General features: G+C 43.9%; 1 protein-coding gene across 1 annotated transcript; it reads left to right on the top strand.

Moving 5' to 3' along the window:
• Nucleotides 1-760: 760 nt before the first annotated feature.
• Nucleotides 761-13,548, top strand: LOC5516509 (plasma membrane calcium-transporting ATPase 4). Its single transcript, XM_032386248.2, has 16 exons — nt 761-916; nt 1,004-2,481; nt 3,668-3,859; nt 4,229-4,412; nt 4,737-4,831; nt 5,373-5,540; nt 6,145-6,372; nt 7,523-7,688; nt 8,063-8,151; nt 8,471-8,671; nt 9,013-9,207; nt 9,772-9,963; nt 10,236-10,418; nt 11,333-11,569; nt 12,159-12,398; nt 12,597-13,548. Exons 2-16 carry the CDS (start codon nt 1,120-1,122, stop codon nt 12,687-12,689), a joined length of 3,825 nt encoding a protein of 1,274 aa, XP_032242139.1. The 5' UTR covers nt 761-916; nt 1,004-1,119; the 3' UTR covers nt 12,690-13,548.
• The last annotated feature ends 125 nt before the right edge of the window (nt 13,549-13,673 follow it).

Here is a 13,673-nt window from a genome sequence, read left to right on the forward strand (position 1 = left end):
ACATTATATTCGTGCGCTGAAAGAAATTCTGTTCAAATACAAAAAATACCAGAAATACAGAGATTTTTACAGGAAATAAAGTACACTTGGTTCCAGAGGCTGAAAACCCCTGAAAGTCTGTCGTACCAGTCCCCTGAAAGCGAGTAGAGAAGCCTCAGCCTCTGCCCCTCCCTCACACCACAGGAATCCCAATACCCCCCAAAATGGAGAGTCTGATGTAGGCCACCTTTCTAACCGCCCTGCGTCAACACGTCACGACAGGTCAGTTGAAACTTATGCTTATCTGCTCATTTTATATGCAACAGTTCCGTCAATGGTCGTATCAACGAAAACGAATGATCTGTATGGCTCCTATCACGCATGCGTGAGGCCCAGGTCCACGCGCCTAATCCATAATTTATCACTGAAAGATATAAAGTACTTCTAAAAACAATGATTCATAGCTACATGACACCTAGGTGGGAAGTTCTATGAGTGGAACAGTTATTGCATTTCCAAATTAATAGTGTTATCAATGCAAAAAGCAGGGCAGACTCAAAAATAGTTTTACCTGCGGGCTATACAAATAGTTTTTAGTGTAGAAGTACACGGAAACCCCATTTTGGAGACGATAGATATATTAAAAACAAACTAGTATGTTATAGTAGTCTGTGTACAATATTTCGTTAGTTTTGAAAGTTACTCGAGTCTGTAGCGAGAGTCTTAATAATTTATAAGTCTAATGGCCTAGTCGACAGGTTGTTTTGGTTATGTCGTGCATGACAAATGTCAACAGGAGCTGGCTCTCGTGAGTTTGGCGCTAATTATTTTCGTTGTTACTATGGGAGACACTACCAGAGCATAAATTGAATTTCGTGACAAAAACAAAATTATGTATTTCCATACAGAGCGTGTTATTTTTAATTCACGAAACTCGGTAAGTATCAGTCTTCACACTCGTGATACAAATGAAGTTTGTATTCTAAACTCTGTCATTTTTTATTTGCGTGTCTATGCTTTGTAGATTTGATATTGACCCCTGCACGGTTGAAACACACTTGACGAAGTTCTAAGTGTGACAACATCAACAGAGGTATCGCAAGTGCTTAATAAGGGGTCAGTCTCCTAGTTCTTGCCATAATGCCGACAACAGCGCCTGAAATCGAAGAACCGGGTCGACTCAAGACGAAGCTCGTCGAAATCCTCACGCAGAAAGATGGAAAGGGTCTGCAGATGCTTGATGATGACTTTGGCGGCGTTCGTGGGATCATACATCGACTACAAACCTCCAGCAAGAAGGGAATACTCGACACTTCAGATGCTCTCGCTAGAAGAACAAAAAGCTTCGGTTCTAACCGAATCAGCGGTCAAGCCAAGAGGAGAGGCTTCTTTCGAGCGTTGTTATACTCAATGACTGACATTGTCTTGATTTTGCTAGTGTTAGGAGGCATAGCTTCCGTCATCCTTGGGTATTACTACAGAGAAGTTTGTAAAGGAAAATACATACCGGATTCAGAGAAGAATGCGTGGATGGAAGGAGCTGGAATCCTGGGCACTGCCGCAGTGATAGTGCTGCTTTCTACCCTTAGTGATTACCTTCGGGAGAAATCATTCTACCGTCTGCAAAAGCGAATAGAAAGCGAGCGAAAGACCCGAGTCATGCGAGGAGGCGAAATGAAAGAGATTTGCTATCAAGACGTGAAAGTTGGAGACTTGTGTGTTATCGGGCCTGGGAGCATCATCCCTGCTGATGGCATCCTAGTCGAGAACACCGAGTTGACAACGGATGAGAGTTCCTTAAACAAGGAGTCCAGGGCTTCTAAAACCTCCCGCGATCCGTTCGTATTTGCCAGTACGCACGTCACAGAGGGGAGCGGAAAGATGATCATCCTTGCAGTCGGCGACTCTACTCAAATAGCTGCCATAACAAGACAACAACCAAAACAGAAAGTCGACGATGAGTTTGACCCCGACGATTTCAGACAAACCCTGCACGGGAAACTTACGATGGCATCAGCAATACTCGGGCTCATCGGCATCATAATCGGCATCATAGTTGGCCTCGTCCTTCTCATAAGCTTCCTTGTGAAGACCTATGAGATTGATAATATCCCTTACGACGCGAGCCACTGGAATGAGATCATCAAGACCTTCATCATCGCTGTGGTCATCATCATTGTTGCCGAGCCAGAGGGTCTGTCCATGGCCGTCACAATCACCTTGTCCAGGTCTTTGAGAAACATGTGTGCTCAGGACATCTTTGTGCGCAATGCCGACGTTCTGGAGACGATGGGGAGTGTTACTACCTTGTGTTGTAACAAGACCGGAGTACTGACCGCTGTGAGCAAGATACCTCTGTACGAGGAGGTGGCCGAGTGCTTTGTAGGAGGGAAACACTTCCGTGGGGACACCTCCCATTACAAATCTGACATCGCGGTAAAAGTTGTGCACGAGGTAGCCAAAGGAATCGCGATCAACACCAGCTACAATTCCAACATCCAGGTGAGAACACAGTTGGTCTATAAATTGTATATTTTAAATTTTAAGCTTCGAATCGAGATCAACGCCAGCTACAATTCCAACATCCAGTTAAGAACACAGTTGATCTATAAATTGTTTAAATTCTAAGCTTTGAATATGATTTGAAAATGTCTAATATTAGCAGGGAAAGAAGTAAGGTAAAATCAAGCAATATCGATGATATATTTTGTTAACGGGTTCACTACAAAGGTATTTCTTGGGAAACATCCAGTCGCCTCTTAAACTTTATCTTTAATATACTGAGACTCTCTAAAACTATTTCGAAGAAGTTAAAAATGGTAACTATTTTGCACAATCAATGCGTCTAAAAGTTTCTATTAACAGTTTCTGAGTCTTGCACATCATTGTTAGAGGGAAAATATACAGTGCTGCACCCAAGAATTTACAAGTCTTACCACAGGAAACCTATTACTAAATTCCACACAGATCCCCTGATCAGTTTCGTCCAATCAAGCAGTCTCGTTTAGCTGTGCACTCTACCAGAAAGTCATGTAAATTCATTCATTCTGTTTTGTGGTCTCGAAGACTTTTCTAGAGAGTTTTTGGAAAACAAACAAGGCATTGCTCTAAGGCGACGCAGCGAAATAGCGCCGTCTCCGAGCAGTAGACGAAATAATGAGAAAGAAAACATGAATTGTAAATAAATAAATATCGTACACCATTGTCAAAAGAACCTTGTATACACACTACGTTATGTTACTTGACAGTATCTGGGAGGCTTTGCTTTTAATGCCTCGCTAAAATTGTCTTTATTCTTAAACATTGTCGTCACAGACCATTAAAGGTATTTGTTCTTACAATTATGGCATCACATATGCCTAAATGTTCAGTTAATATTAAAAAGCGTTTGTCGTAGAGCATTAGCTATAATTGTGATAAATTCACTGTTTTGAAATATACCCACGTGAAATTTCAGCATTCGTTCCGAAATTTTTACAAGCGTCCAAAGCTTAATCCATATGATAAATAAAGACTTGTAAAACTATAAGGGCCGATAAAAGGCGATGGTTTAACGATTCGCCAGATTTTACAACTTGAGCTTGCCAATAGGCTATTCCATGACTGAATCCTTTGAATTATATAAAAAACGATAATTAATATTACACTCCATGTCAGATCTTATCACTGATAACATGAATTGCCTCAGGTTTCTTCATCCGAGCGCAACCAAGTTGGCGATATCACTGAGTGTGCGCTGCTGCAGTTCACCGCTGACCTGGGAGTGTACTACCCCTTCATACGAGAGGCGAATCCATGCGAGGAGTTCAGCAAAGTCTTTCCGTTCAGCCCGGAAACGAGGTCCATGACAACAGTCGTCAAGGAGAATGCCACCTACAAGGTAGTAGGTCTTATTGGCAAGCTCAAGCGGCCAATCAGAATCCAAGGCATATTACAGTCAGATTACAGTCATAGTCGAGCTTCAATTCTACTCGGACGCCCCACAGCAAAGCAGCCTTCTGGCCCATTTGATTGAGGCCCCTTGCTGGCCCTCCTCCTATCAATAATATCTAGCTACATGCTGAGTGATTGAAATTGGTCATATTAAGCACAACTCATTTATGAATATCTCAAATCTCTCACAATAGTGACTACATAGATATCATTTGATCAGTCTCGTACCCAGGTTCTCCTTGATGTGTCACAGCGCAATAAATGTGTGATGTGGTCTCCCTGATGATCTTTTCTTTTCCCACCCTTTGCTCGCCAGGTATATTGCAAGGGATCACCGGAAGTCGTCCTGCCTCGATGCGTAAGACTGCTGAACATGGATGAGCAAGAGGAAACGCTGGATGCTGATAGGCTCAAGAAAGTTAATGACATCATCACGGCGATGCAGGAGAAGAGTCAACTTAAAGTCATGTGTCTGGCGTATGGAACCACGCCTTTCAAAGGTAGGTCACGTGACGTATGTATGGAACCACGCCTTTCAAAGGTAGGTCACGTGTCTGGCGTATGGAACCACGCCTTTCAAAGGTAGGTCACGTGTCTGGCGTATGGATCCACGCCTTTCAAAGATAGGTCATGTGTCTGGCGTATGGAACCACGCCTTCCAAAAATAGGTCACGTGTCTGGCGTATAGAACCCCGCCTTTCAAAGGTAGGTCACGTGTCTGGCGTATGGAACCACGCCTTTCAAAGGTAGGTCACGTGACTGTCGTTTTTCAAAGATAGGTTACGTGTTTGGCGTATTTGAGATCACCCCTTATATCTTTACAGGAGAAGCATTTCCGCCATGGGAGAACGAGAACGATGTTGCTGTCGGTCTGACCTTGGCTGCTGTGGTCGGAATCCAGGGAACACTCGGAAACCAGGTCAGCGGTCAATTCTGTAGATATTATGACGTCATGATATCTTGATATGACGTAACCTTGCTTACGACGCCTGAAGACCCTTTAACGATTTCTTCGTCGCTTTGTATGTTGTGCTTTGTATGATGTGATTTAGAGTGACGTCATAGGTTCCTAATTTTTGACGTTGGATCCAAGCTGTTGAATACTTAACGTAGTATAAGCACTACTACTAAGGGTAGTTCAACTACTCATGATCCTTCAACTGGGTAGTTCAACTACTCATGATCCTTCAACTGGGTAGTTCAACTACTCATGATCCTTCAACTGGGTAGTTCAACTACTCATGATCCTTCAACTGGGTAGTTCAACTACTCATGATTCTTCGACTGGGTAGTTCAACTACTCATGATCCCTCAACTAATAACACTAGGCGACAGCTTCCTCGCCAGTCACTCACAACTCAAAAAACGACACCGCGCTATCATATTATGGCGCCTGTGGTTTCGGCGCCACAGATAGATATGACGTCACAAGGCGTATAACATGCCTATCTCGTGTGTAGGTTGCCGGTAGTCGAATGAAGGTGACTGAGGGGCGCGTGATTGGTAAGATTCCATTCAGCGGGCCGAATTTCGACTTACGAGTGCACGCCAAGGCGTTGGACAAGGAGCTGGTGGATGACTTCTGTCGCTCGGTTGCTGTCAACACCAGCTATTTGGCAGAGATACAAGTATGTTTTGAATTGTGTATGTTCAGCAAGGGGAGGGTTATCCTGAAAAGTTTCTTGAAGTTTTAACTTAAAAACTATACCAGGGGGGGTGGGGGTGGGGGAGGCTGCTACTTTCGTTATGGTTATTTGGCATCAGTAGTCGATAAGTCGCGCCAAGAAAGGAGTACTGCGGTAAGGCTGATACAAATTTTGTTAACATCTTTTCAAGCAAATTCGGCCCAGTCATCAAAACATGCTGAAGCAAAATGAAAGATAACCAATTTGAGAACAATCGAGTTTTGTAAGCAAATGAACGTCCCCAAAAGAAGATATTTACAGACCCGTAGGTTGGGTTAGGGGTGGGAGGAGGGGATTTGTTGCGGTGCCTTTGTTTTAAAAATCCCCCTTGAAGGGGTGCACTTATTACTCAAATGCTATTGTATATTATGCAGTTCAGGAGCCTTGAATACTCAGTTTAGGAAAAAAAAAACTTTTTGGAGTCTTTTCACAAGACTCAGCCCGGGGCCTATTTACCTTTTAGAGCTGAAGCGAAAAGCTTAGAAAATTAACAAATGCACTGAGATTGTTTAAGTTATTATCGCTGACGTCGCTCTTTATCCCTCAGAACGAGGATAATGATAAACTCCCCAGACACGTGGGTGACCCTGTGGACTGCGCGCTTCTGGAGTTCGTGCTACAGATGGGAAGGGCGTACCAACACTGGCGCGACGAGTACCCTGAACAGCGGCATGTGCATGAGTGGATCAGCTACTCGTCCGCCCAAGCCAGCAAGCAGTACCGAGCGACAGCCATCAAGATCGTAGAAAAGCCAGTCTACAAAGTCTACCTTAAGGTAATGCGAAAAAATATCAATTATTATAAAAACAGGCTGATGGTGTTCATGTTTATAGGGTGGGGCTGATGGTGTTATGTCCTGTTTATAAGGTGGGGCTGATGGTGTTATTTCCTGTTTATAGGGTGGGGCTGATGTGTTCATGTCCTGTTTATAGGGTGGGGCTGATGGTGTTATGTCCTGTTTATAGGGTGGGGCTGATGGTGTTATGTCCTGTTTATAGGGTGGGGCTGATGGTGTTATGTCCTGTTTATAGGGTGGAGCTGATAGTGTTCATGTCCTGTTTATAGGGTGGGGCTGATGTGTTCATGTCCTGTTTATAGGGTGGGGCTGATGGTGTTATTTCCTGTTTATAGGGTGGGGCTGATGGTGTTATGTCCTGTTTATAGGGTGGGGCTGATGTGTTCATGTCCTGTTTTTAGAGTGGGGCTGATGGTGTTATGTCCTGTTTATAGGGTGGGGCTGATGGTGTTATGTCCTGTTTATAGGGTGGGGCTGATGGTGTTATGTCCTGTTTATAGGGTGGGGCTGATGGCGTTATGTCCTGTTTATAGGGTGGGGCTGATGATGCTCATGTCCTGTTTATAGGGTGGGCTGATGGTGTTATTTCCTGTTTATAGGGTGGGGCTGATGTGTTCATGTCCTGTTTATAGGGTGGGGCTGATGGTGTTATGTCCTGTTTATAGGGTGGGGCTGATGGTGTTATGTCCTGTTTATAGGGTGGGGCTGATGGTGTTCATGTCCTGTTTATAGGGTGGGGCTGATGGTGTTATGTCCTGTTTATAGGGTGGAGCTGATAGTGTTCATGTCCTGTTTATAGGGTGGGGCTGATGTGTTCATGTCCTGTTTATAGGGTGGGGCTGATGGTGTTATTTCCTGTTTATAGGGTGGGGCTGATGGTGTTATGTCCTGTTTATAGGGTGGGGCTGATGTGTTCATGTCCTGTTTTTAGAGTGGGGCTGATGGTGTTATGTCCTGTTTATAGGGTGGGGCTGATGGTGTTATGTCCTGTTTATAGGGTGGGGCTGATGGTGTTATGTCCTGTTTATAGGGTGGGGCTGATGGCGTTATGTCCTGTTTATAGGGTGGGGCTGATGATGCTCATGTCCTGTTTATAGGGTGGGCTGATGGTGTTATGTCCTGTTTATAGGGTGGAGCTGATGCCGTTCTCGCCAGGTGTACTCAAATAGTGATGAATCATCCCGGTGAAGTCATGCCTATGGATGACGCCCAACGCGAGAATATTTTGTTAACCCTCAAGCGAATGCAGCAGAGACAGCTACGAGTAGTAGCCTTCGCTGTCAGGGAGTTCACGGGTACGAAAATATGCTTTGCAACGACTAACAACAAATAACAACAAGTAATGATACTAACAGAAATCTTAGGAATCGGGCCGCCATTTACTGCCTCCCCCAAATGACATACTTTGAGTGAAAAAAGGTCAGTCTGGCCTTCAACACCCATAAGAACAATACGGCGTATCTAGCTTGTACGTGATAAGCACGCAAGGGATAATGGGATAATGCGAATGCTTAATCTTCCCATGATGCATAGCGCAGAGATTTGTGCTACTGACTAGCTAAGGAACTTCGCCGGTTCCCTGTAGTTTTTCATTAGCCTTACAAAAGAAACGATTTAAAGGATGTACATTTGTTTTTAAGTAATTCTAATATTTTTGTTGTGTTTTCAGAGGAGCCGAACTGGGATGAGGAAAACCGTATTCTATCAGACATGCATTTCGTGGGTTTCGTTGGCATGGAGGAAAGTGTCAGAGGAGAGGTATGCAATTCTATAAAACTGTCTCCATAAGACCTCCCAACCTCCACCAGGTATTCGTCTATGTCATTCCATTACTTGCATTACACTCTCCTACCCTTCCGACCTCCAAAACGTATTCCTCACACTTCGACCCCCAATCCCCCACATGGGCACGACTTGCAGTTTTGATGTCTTACGATGGTCCATTATGCTGCATTTCTATCGGCTAATTCATGCAGTGACTTATTAAAAATTCCTTGCCATTAGCAGTTTACTTTCACACGAAAAAAGAGTGCGAGATCTATATTTCTTTTAATAATAAGAGTAACCCATTTTTTAGGTGTCGGAAGCCATACTAAGATGCCGCCGAGCCGGGTTGATGATTACCATGGTAACAGGCGCAAGTCTGCAGACCGCAGGCTCATTTGCGCAGAACTGCGGTATACTCACTCCGAACAAGTATTGGCCAGCGGTCGAGAAAACCATTATCGGCTATGACAGCAAGCTACTGAATGAAGAGATCAGTGATGACTCTGGGAAGGTATGTTTAGATGATGATGGCGAAGACGACAAAGATGATGATGTTAGTGATCTGATAATGATGATGGTGACTATGATAACGGTGATGATGATGTTGATGATGATGATGGTAGTGGTGGTGAAGATGATGATGATGATGATGATGATGGTATGATCTAATGATGATTATTATGATTATGATGGCGATGATGAAGATGATGATGGTGTTGAGGGTGACTGATAATAGTGGCTTGTTTCGTTGTTGTGGCTGTAGTTGTTTATGACGATGATGGTGATAATGATGTAGGTAATGGCTGTAGCTTGTGTCCTAACGCCCTGCCATGTCTTAATCCTACCCTCTAGATCTCTCAAGTCGAGTTTGACAAGCTGTGGCCTGACGTGCGCGTCGTGTCCCGGTGTACCCCGGAGGGCAAGCGCTCGTTCATGCAGGCGATCAGACGCAGCCGCGTGCGGCGTGAGGGTGAGGTTGTCGCCGTGGTCGCGTCCGGTGTGCACGATGCGAACTTCCTTAGAGACGCAGATGTTGGACTAAGCATGGTAAGATATAGAGGTGGGCGGATCTAGAGTTGTAACAGCTTAGGTGACTAGTCACTCATATCCACTAGGTAAGGTATATAGGCGGGTATAGAGTTGTAACAACGTAGGCGACTGGTCACTCTTATCCACTAGGTTAGAAATATGGGCGGGTATAGAGTTGTAACAGCTTAGGTGACTGGTCACTCATATCCATTAGGTAAGGTATATGGGCGGGTATAGAGTTGTAACAACGTAGGTGACTGGTCACTCTTATCCACTAGGTTAGAAATATGGGCGGGTATAGAAATGTAACAGCTTAGGTGACTAGTCACTCATATCCACTAGGTTAGAAATATGGGCAGGTATAGAGATGTAACAGCTTAGGTGACTAGTCACCGATATAGTTTACTAGCCATCGCCTTAAGTACACCCAACAATTATTGTCACCTCATGTCATTACAGTCACAAAAAATCGACTCAAAGAAACTATAGCTAATAATCCGGACATAAGCAGTTGCGATACCTAGTGATCCATAATAAGGAGGTTTATTTTTATTTTATTTTTGTGATCTCCCTCTCTCACAGGGCGCAACAGGAACTGATATTGCTCAAGAGGCGAGTGATATCGTGCTCAAAGGTGATAAGTTTAGCAGCGTCCTGGATACGATCAAATGGGGACGTCACATCTACGAGACAGTACTCAAGTTCCTCCAGTTCCAACTGACGGCTACCTGGGTGACGATGATCGTGCTTATCATCGGGGCAATCCTATTCCAGGTATGTTAGTGAAGGTCCTATGTTTTCCAGGTAGTCCGCCACACCAAAAACAGTAGTAAAATGTAAAGCAAACGAATAAGATGTGTTGTGACAATTTGCAAACGAACTTGCAAACACTATATACAAAGTTAACAGAAAAGCAACGCACTTGTGCCGATTGATTTTAATGTTTTTAAATAATTTGCTTCCAATTATTTAATAAAAACAAAAAAAAAGGTTTCACGGACAAGGGACCTTTAATATCAATGTTCTCGCTCCCCTGTTCTTTGTAGAAAAGCATCTTCTCCGCGGCTCAGCTCTTATGGCTGAACTTGATAATGGACGCACTGGCTTCACTCGCTCTCACCGGCGACCACCCGACCGACGACATCCTACGCCACAAGCCTTACGGGCGAAACAAACCGCTCATATCACGTGCCGTGCTGCGTAACGTAATCGGTCACGCAATCTATCAGGTGAGATACTCTTGGCAACCCAGGAATGAATACCCTTTTTATCCAATCAAATGCCAAGATAGCCGTATTTACCCCTGGGTTAGCGCTAACCTGCTTTCTAGGAACCGGCGCCAGATTGTTTGATCATCGCTCAGTTAAGGCTGGTTCTCACGACGACGTAAACGTTAGCGGAGACGAAAGCGTTAGAGTCTTATGTCGCGTGAACACCGGCTCGACGTAGGCTTAAGGTTTTACGCATGCTCAGTTCGTAGTCTAGTGCCCATACCTCCTCGACGAGCCAAAGCTGGATGGGTTAATTTATGCTTATGATCCGCTTATGCTTACGTCCATCCGGTTTTCACACGACGTAAGCGTAGCATAGACGATCTTCTTGCGCTTACGTCGAGCCGGTTCTCACGCGACATAAGACTCTTACGCTTCAGTCTCCGCTTAAGCTTACGTCCCTCGTGAGAACCAGCCTTTAGGATTGACATAAGATAATATGCGCTTTCTATTAACTGTATTGCGCAAATATCGTTTTTTTTTTGTTTACTGTGTGAGGTTTATCGTGGCAGGTTGTGTAGATTGCTGGTGGTAATAGCGTGACTGTTGCGTAACGTTTTTTCGTGACATAATATGTTACATAAATCAATTGCTATTATGTTTATTACGTGAAAGTTGCGTGACGCTTTTCGTGACATGTTGTTTGACATGACCCATTTTTTCGTAGATTGCTATTGTGTTGATTGCCTGAGGTTTTTTGTGACACGTTGTGTGACATTCTCTCGTAGATCGCTATGAGGTTTATCGCGTGACTATTGCGTGACGTTTTTCGTGACACGTTGTGTGATATTCTCTCGTAGTTTGCTATGGTGTTCATCGCGTGACTGTTGCGTGACTTTTTTGGTGACACATTCTGTGACATTCTCTTGTAGATCGCTGTGGTTTTCATCGTGATTTACCTGATAGCGGACTTTACGGACACGCGGTTCGGGTACAGCGCGGAGAGCTTGTGTCGCCCCACTCAGCATTCCACCATGGTATTCACGACGTTCATCCTCATGCAGCTTTTCAACGAGGTCAACTGCAGGCGTGTCTCCAGCAGAAACGTGTTCTCTGGGCCGTTCGACTGGGTCTTTCTGATTGTCTTGCTTCTATGCATTGGAGTACAGGTAAGATGGCGTGACAAGTGTTGTGACACCATTTGTTTGAGTAATGCCTAGTGCACACTAGCGACGTATCGACATAACGACATGGGCGCGCGCACTCTTTTAAGCCCGACATAACGGCATGGACACAATGACATAAAAGAAAAAACATGTTTTTTTCTCTTATGTCGTTATGTTCATGTCGTTATGTTGGGCTTATATCAAAATGTCGAACCATTCACACTTGAACATATGAACATAAGGGTGTGCGAGCCTATGTCATTATGTCGTTATGTCACTAGTGTGCACCAGGCAAAATAGCACGATTTTCACTCAGTCAGATCAGGGATTATTGCGTGACTAGCATTGTAACACAATAGAGGGATGCTGTTACTTGTTTGTTACTCTTGTGTCCGACTTTTGACGGAAAGATTTTGTTCTGCAATGTAATCTATTGCAATCTATGGGAAATAACCTCACGTTTGAGTTGGCAAATGACTTATTCATAAATCCATTCTGCTTACGGCTCTGTTCAGTTCTTTACTGACGCAATCCATGATATACCTGATAAGTGTCATGAGGTATTGCGTGACTTACAAATTCCTTCCGCCAGATCATAATCGTTCAATTCTTCACCAACTCATTCCGTGTCGAGCCTCTGGATTGGCAGCAGTGGTTGTGGTGCTTTTTCTTCGGCTTCTCGGAGCTCATCTGGGGACAGATCATCTTCTCGGTCCCTAAGGGCGTCATCCCGCGGTTCTTCAGGTGCTGCAGCAGGGGCGTGGGCCCTGGTACGGGGGGCTGCTGTGCCGCATTGACGTGTCTGAGGGGTATCCGGAGCAAGAAGCAAAGGGTAAGCAATTGATTGTTGCTCTTCTCAGCTTAATCTATCAAAAACACAAATGAGTGTAAGAACTGGGTGATGAAGTATGTATTTTTATCCCACTAATCAAGAAACACCCCTCATCCCAGGCCCCATAATAGTTGGCCGCGCCTTGCTTATTTTGAGTAGACTATATTAGACAATCTTTCTTTGCATTTTTCTTTGCAAAAGAGTGTCTTGTACGAATTCTATGGAGCCGGCCACCACGCATCAACACGCTCACGAGGAGGATCTGCTAACTCGGTCAGGCCTGTGGTGTGACGTCATGGCACCTGGAGGCCTGTGGTGTGACGTCATGGCACTCGAAAGCTTGTGACTTCATGGCACTCGAAGGCTTGTGGTGTGACGTCATGGCACTCGAAGGCTTGTGGTGTGACGTCATGGCCATCGAAGGCTTGTGGTGTGACGTCATGGCACTCGAAGGCTTGTGGTGTGACGTTATGGCACTCGAAGGCTTGTGGTGTGACGTCATGGCACACGAAGGCCTATGGTGTGATGTCATGGCATTTGAAGGCTTGTGGTGTGACGTCATGGCACTCGAAGGCTTGTTGAGACGCTACGTAACAATTTTTTTAGTATATCAATTACGACAAACCAGTGGTATGACGTCATTCCACTAATGATTTTTAACCGTCGCAGTGTGACGATAATTAACACTGGAACATTAATATCAAACACTGAGAAGTTAAAAAATCACATAATTTGTTTTATAAAAAATACGAACGAGGAAGTAAACCTAGTCACTAAGATGCCTGCAACATGATGTCATTATTTTTTTCAGATCAAAGCACTTCCATAAACAATTCAGAATTACGTCACATTCTTAGATGTAAGTCTCTTATGACATCACATCCAATAAGTTTGACATTAGGAAAGCGTATACATTCTGTAAAGTGTTTTGCTAAAGAATGCCCATATATATATATATATATTTTGCATCGCCAAGTAAAAGAAATGAGTCTTTTTTTTTAAGTAATAGTGAATTCATTCGCTACAATATTTTATAATAAATGCAGTGCATATTCAACATACAATATTTATCACTATCGTACAACAATCATATATATAATCGTTTGTATCAAAACACGTTCTTCAATAGAAATAAAATCCATTAACTCAATACTCGCCAGTCCTTCACGACACTTATTTTTCCAGCACTCGAAAGAATATCGACAACTCTTTCCAGCACTCGAAAGAATATCGACAACTCCTTTATTATTGTTTTTAACTGAAATTCTGCATTGA

This window comes from Nematostella vectensis, chromosome 10 (genome assembly GCF_932526225.1).
Source record: "Nematostella vectensis chromosome 10, jaNemVect1.1, whole genome shotgun sequence".
Taxonomy (NCBI): Eukaryota; Metazoa; Cnidaria; class Anthozoa; order Actiniaria; family Edwardsiidae; genus Nematostella; species Nematostella vectensis.

Coding starts and splice junctions, on each gene's coding strand:
- LOC5516509 (XM_032386248.2), top strand. CDS start 1,120: ATGCCGACAACAGCGCCTGAAATCGAAGAACCGGGTCGACTCAAGACG. Junction 5,541..6,144: donor GCTATTTGGCAGAGATACAA/GTATGTTTTGAA, acceptor TTTATCCCTCAG/AACGAGGATAATGATAAACT. Junction 12,399..12,596: donor TCCGGAGCAAGAAGCAAAGG/GTAAGCAATTGA, acceptor TTTTCTTTGCAA/AAGAGTGTCTTGTACGAATT.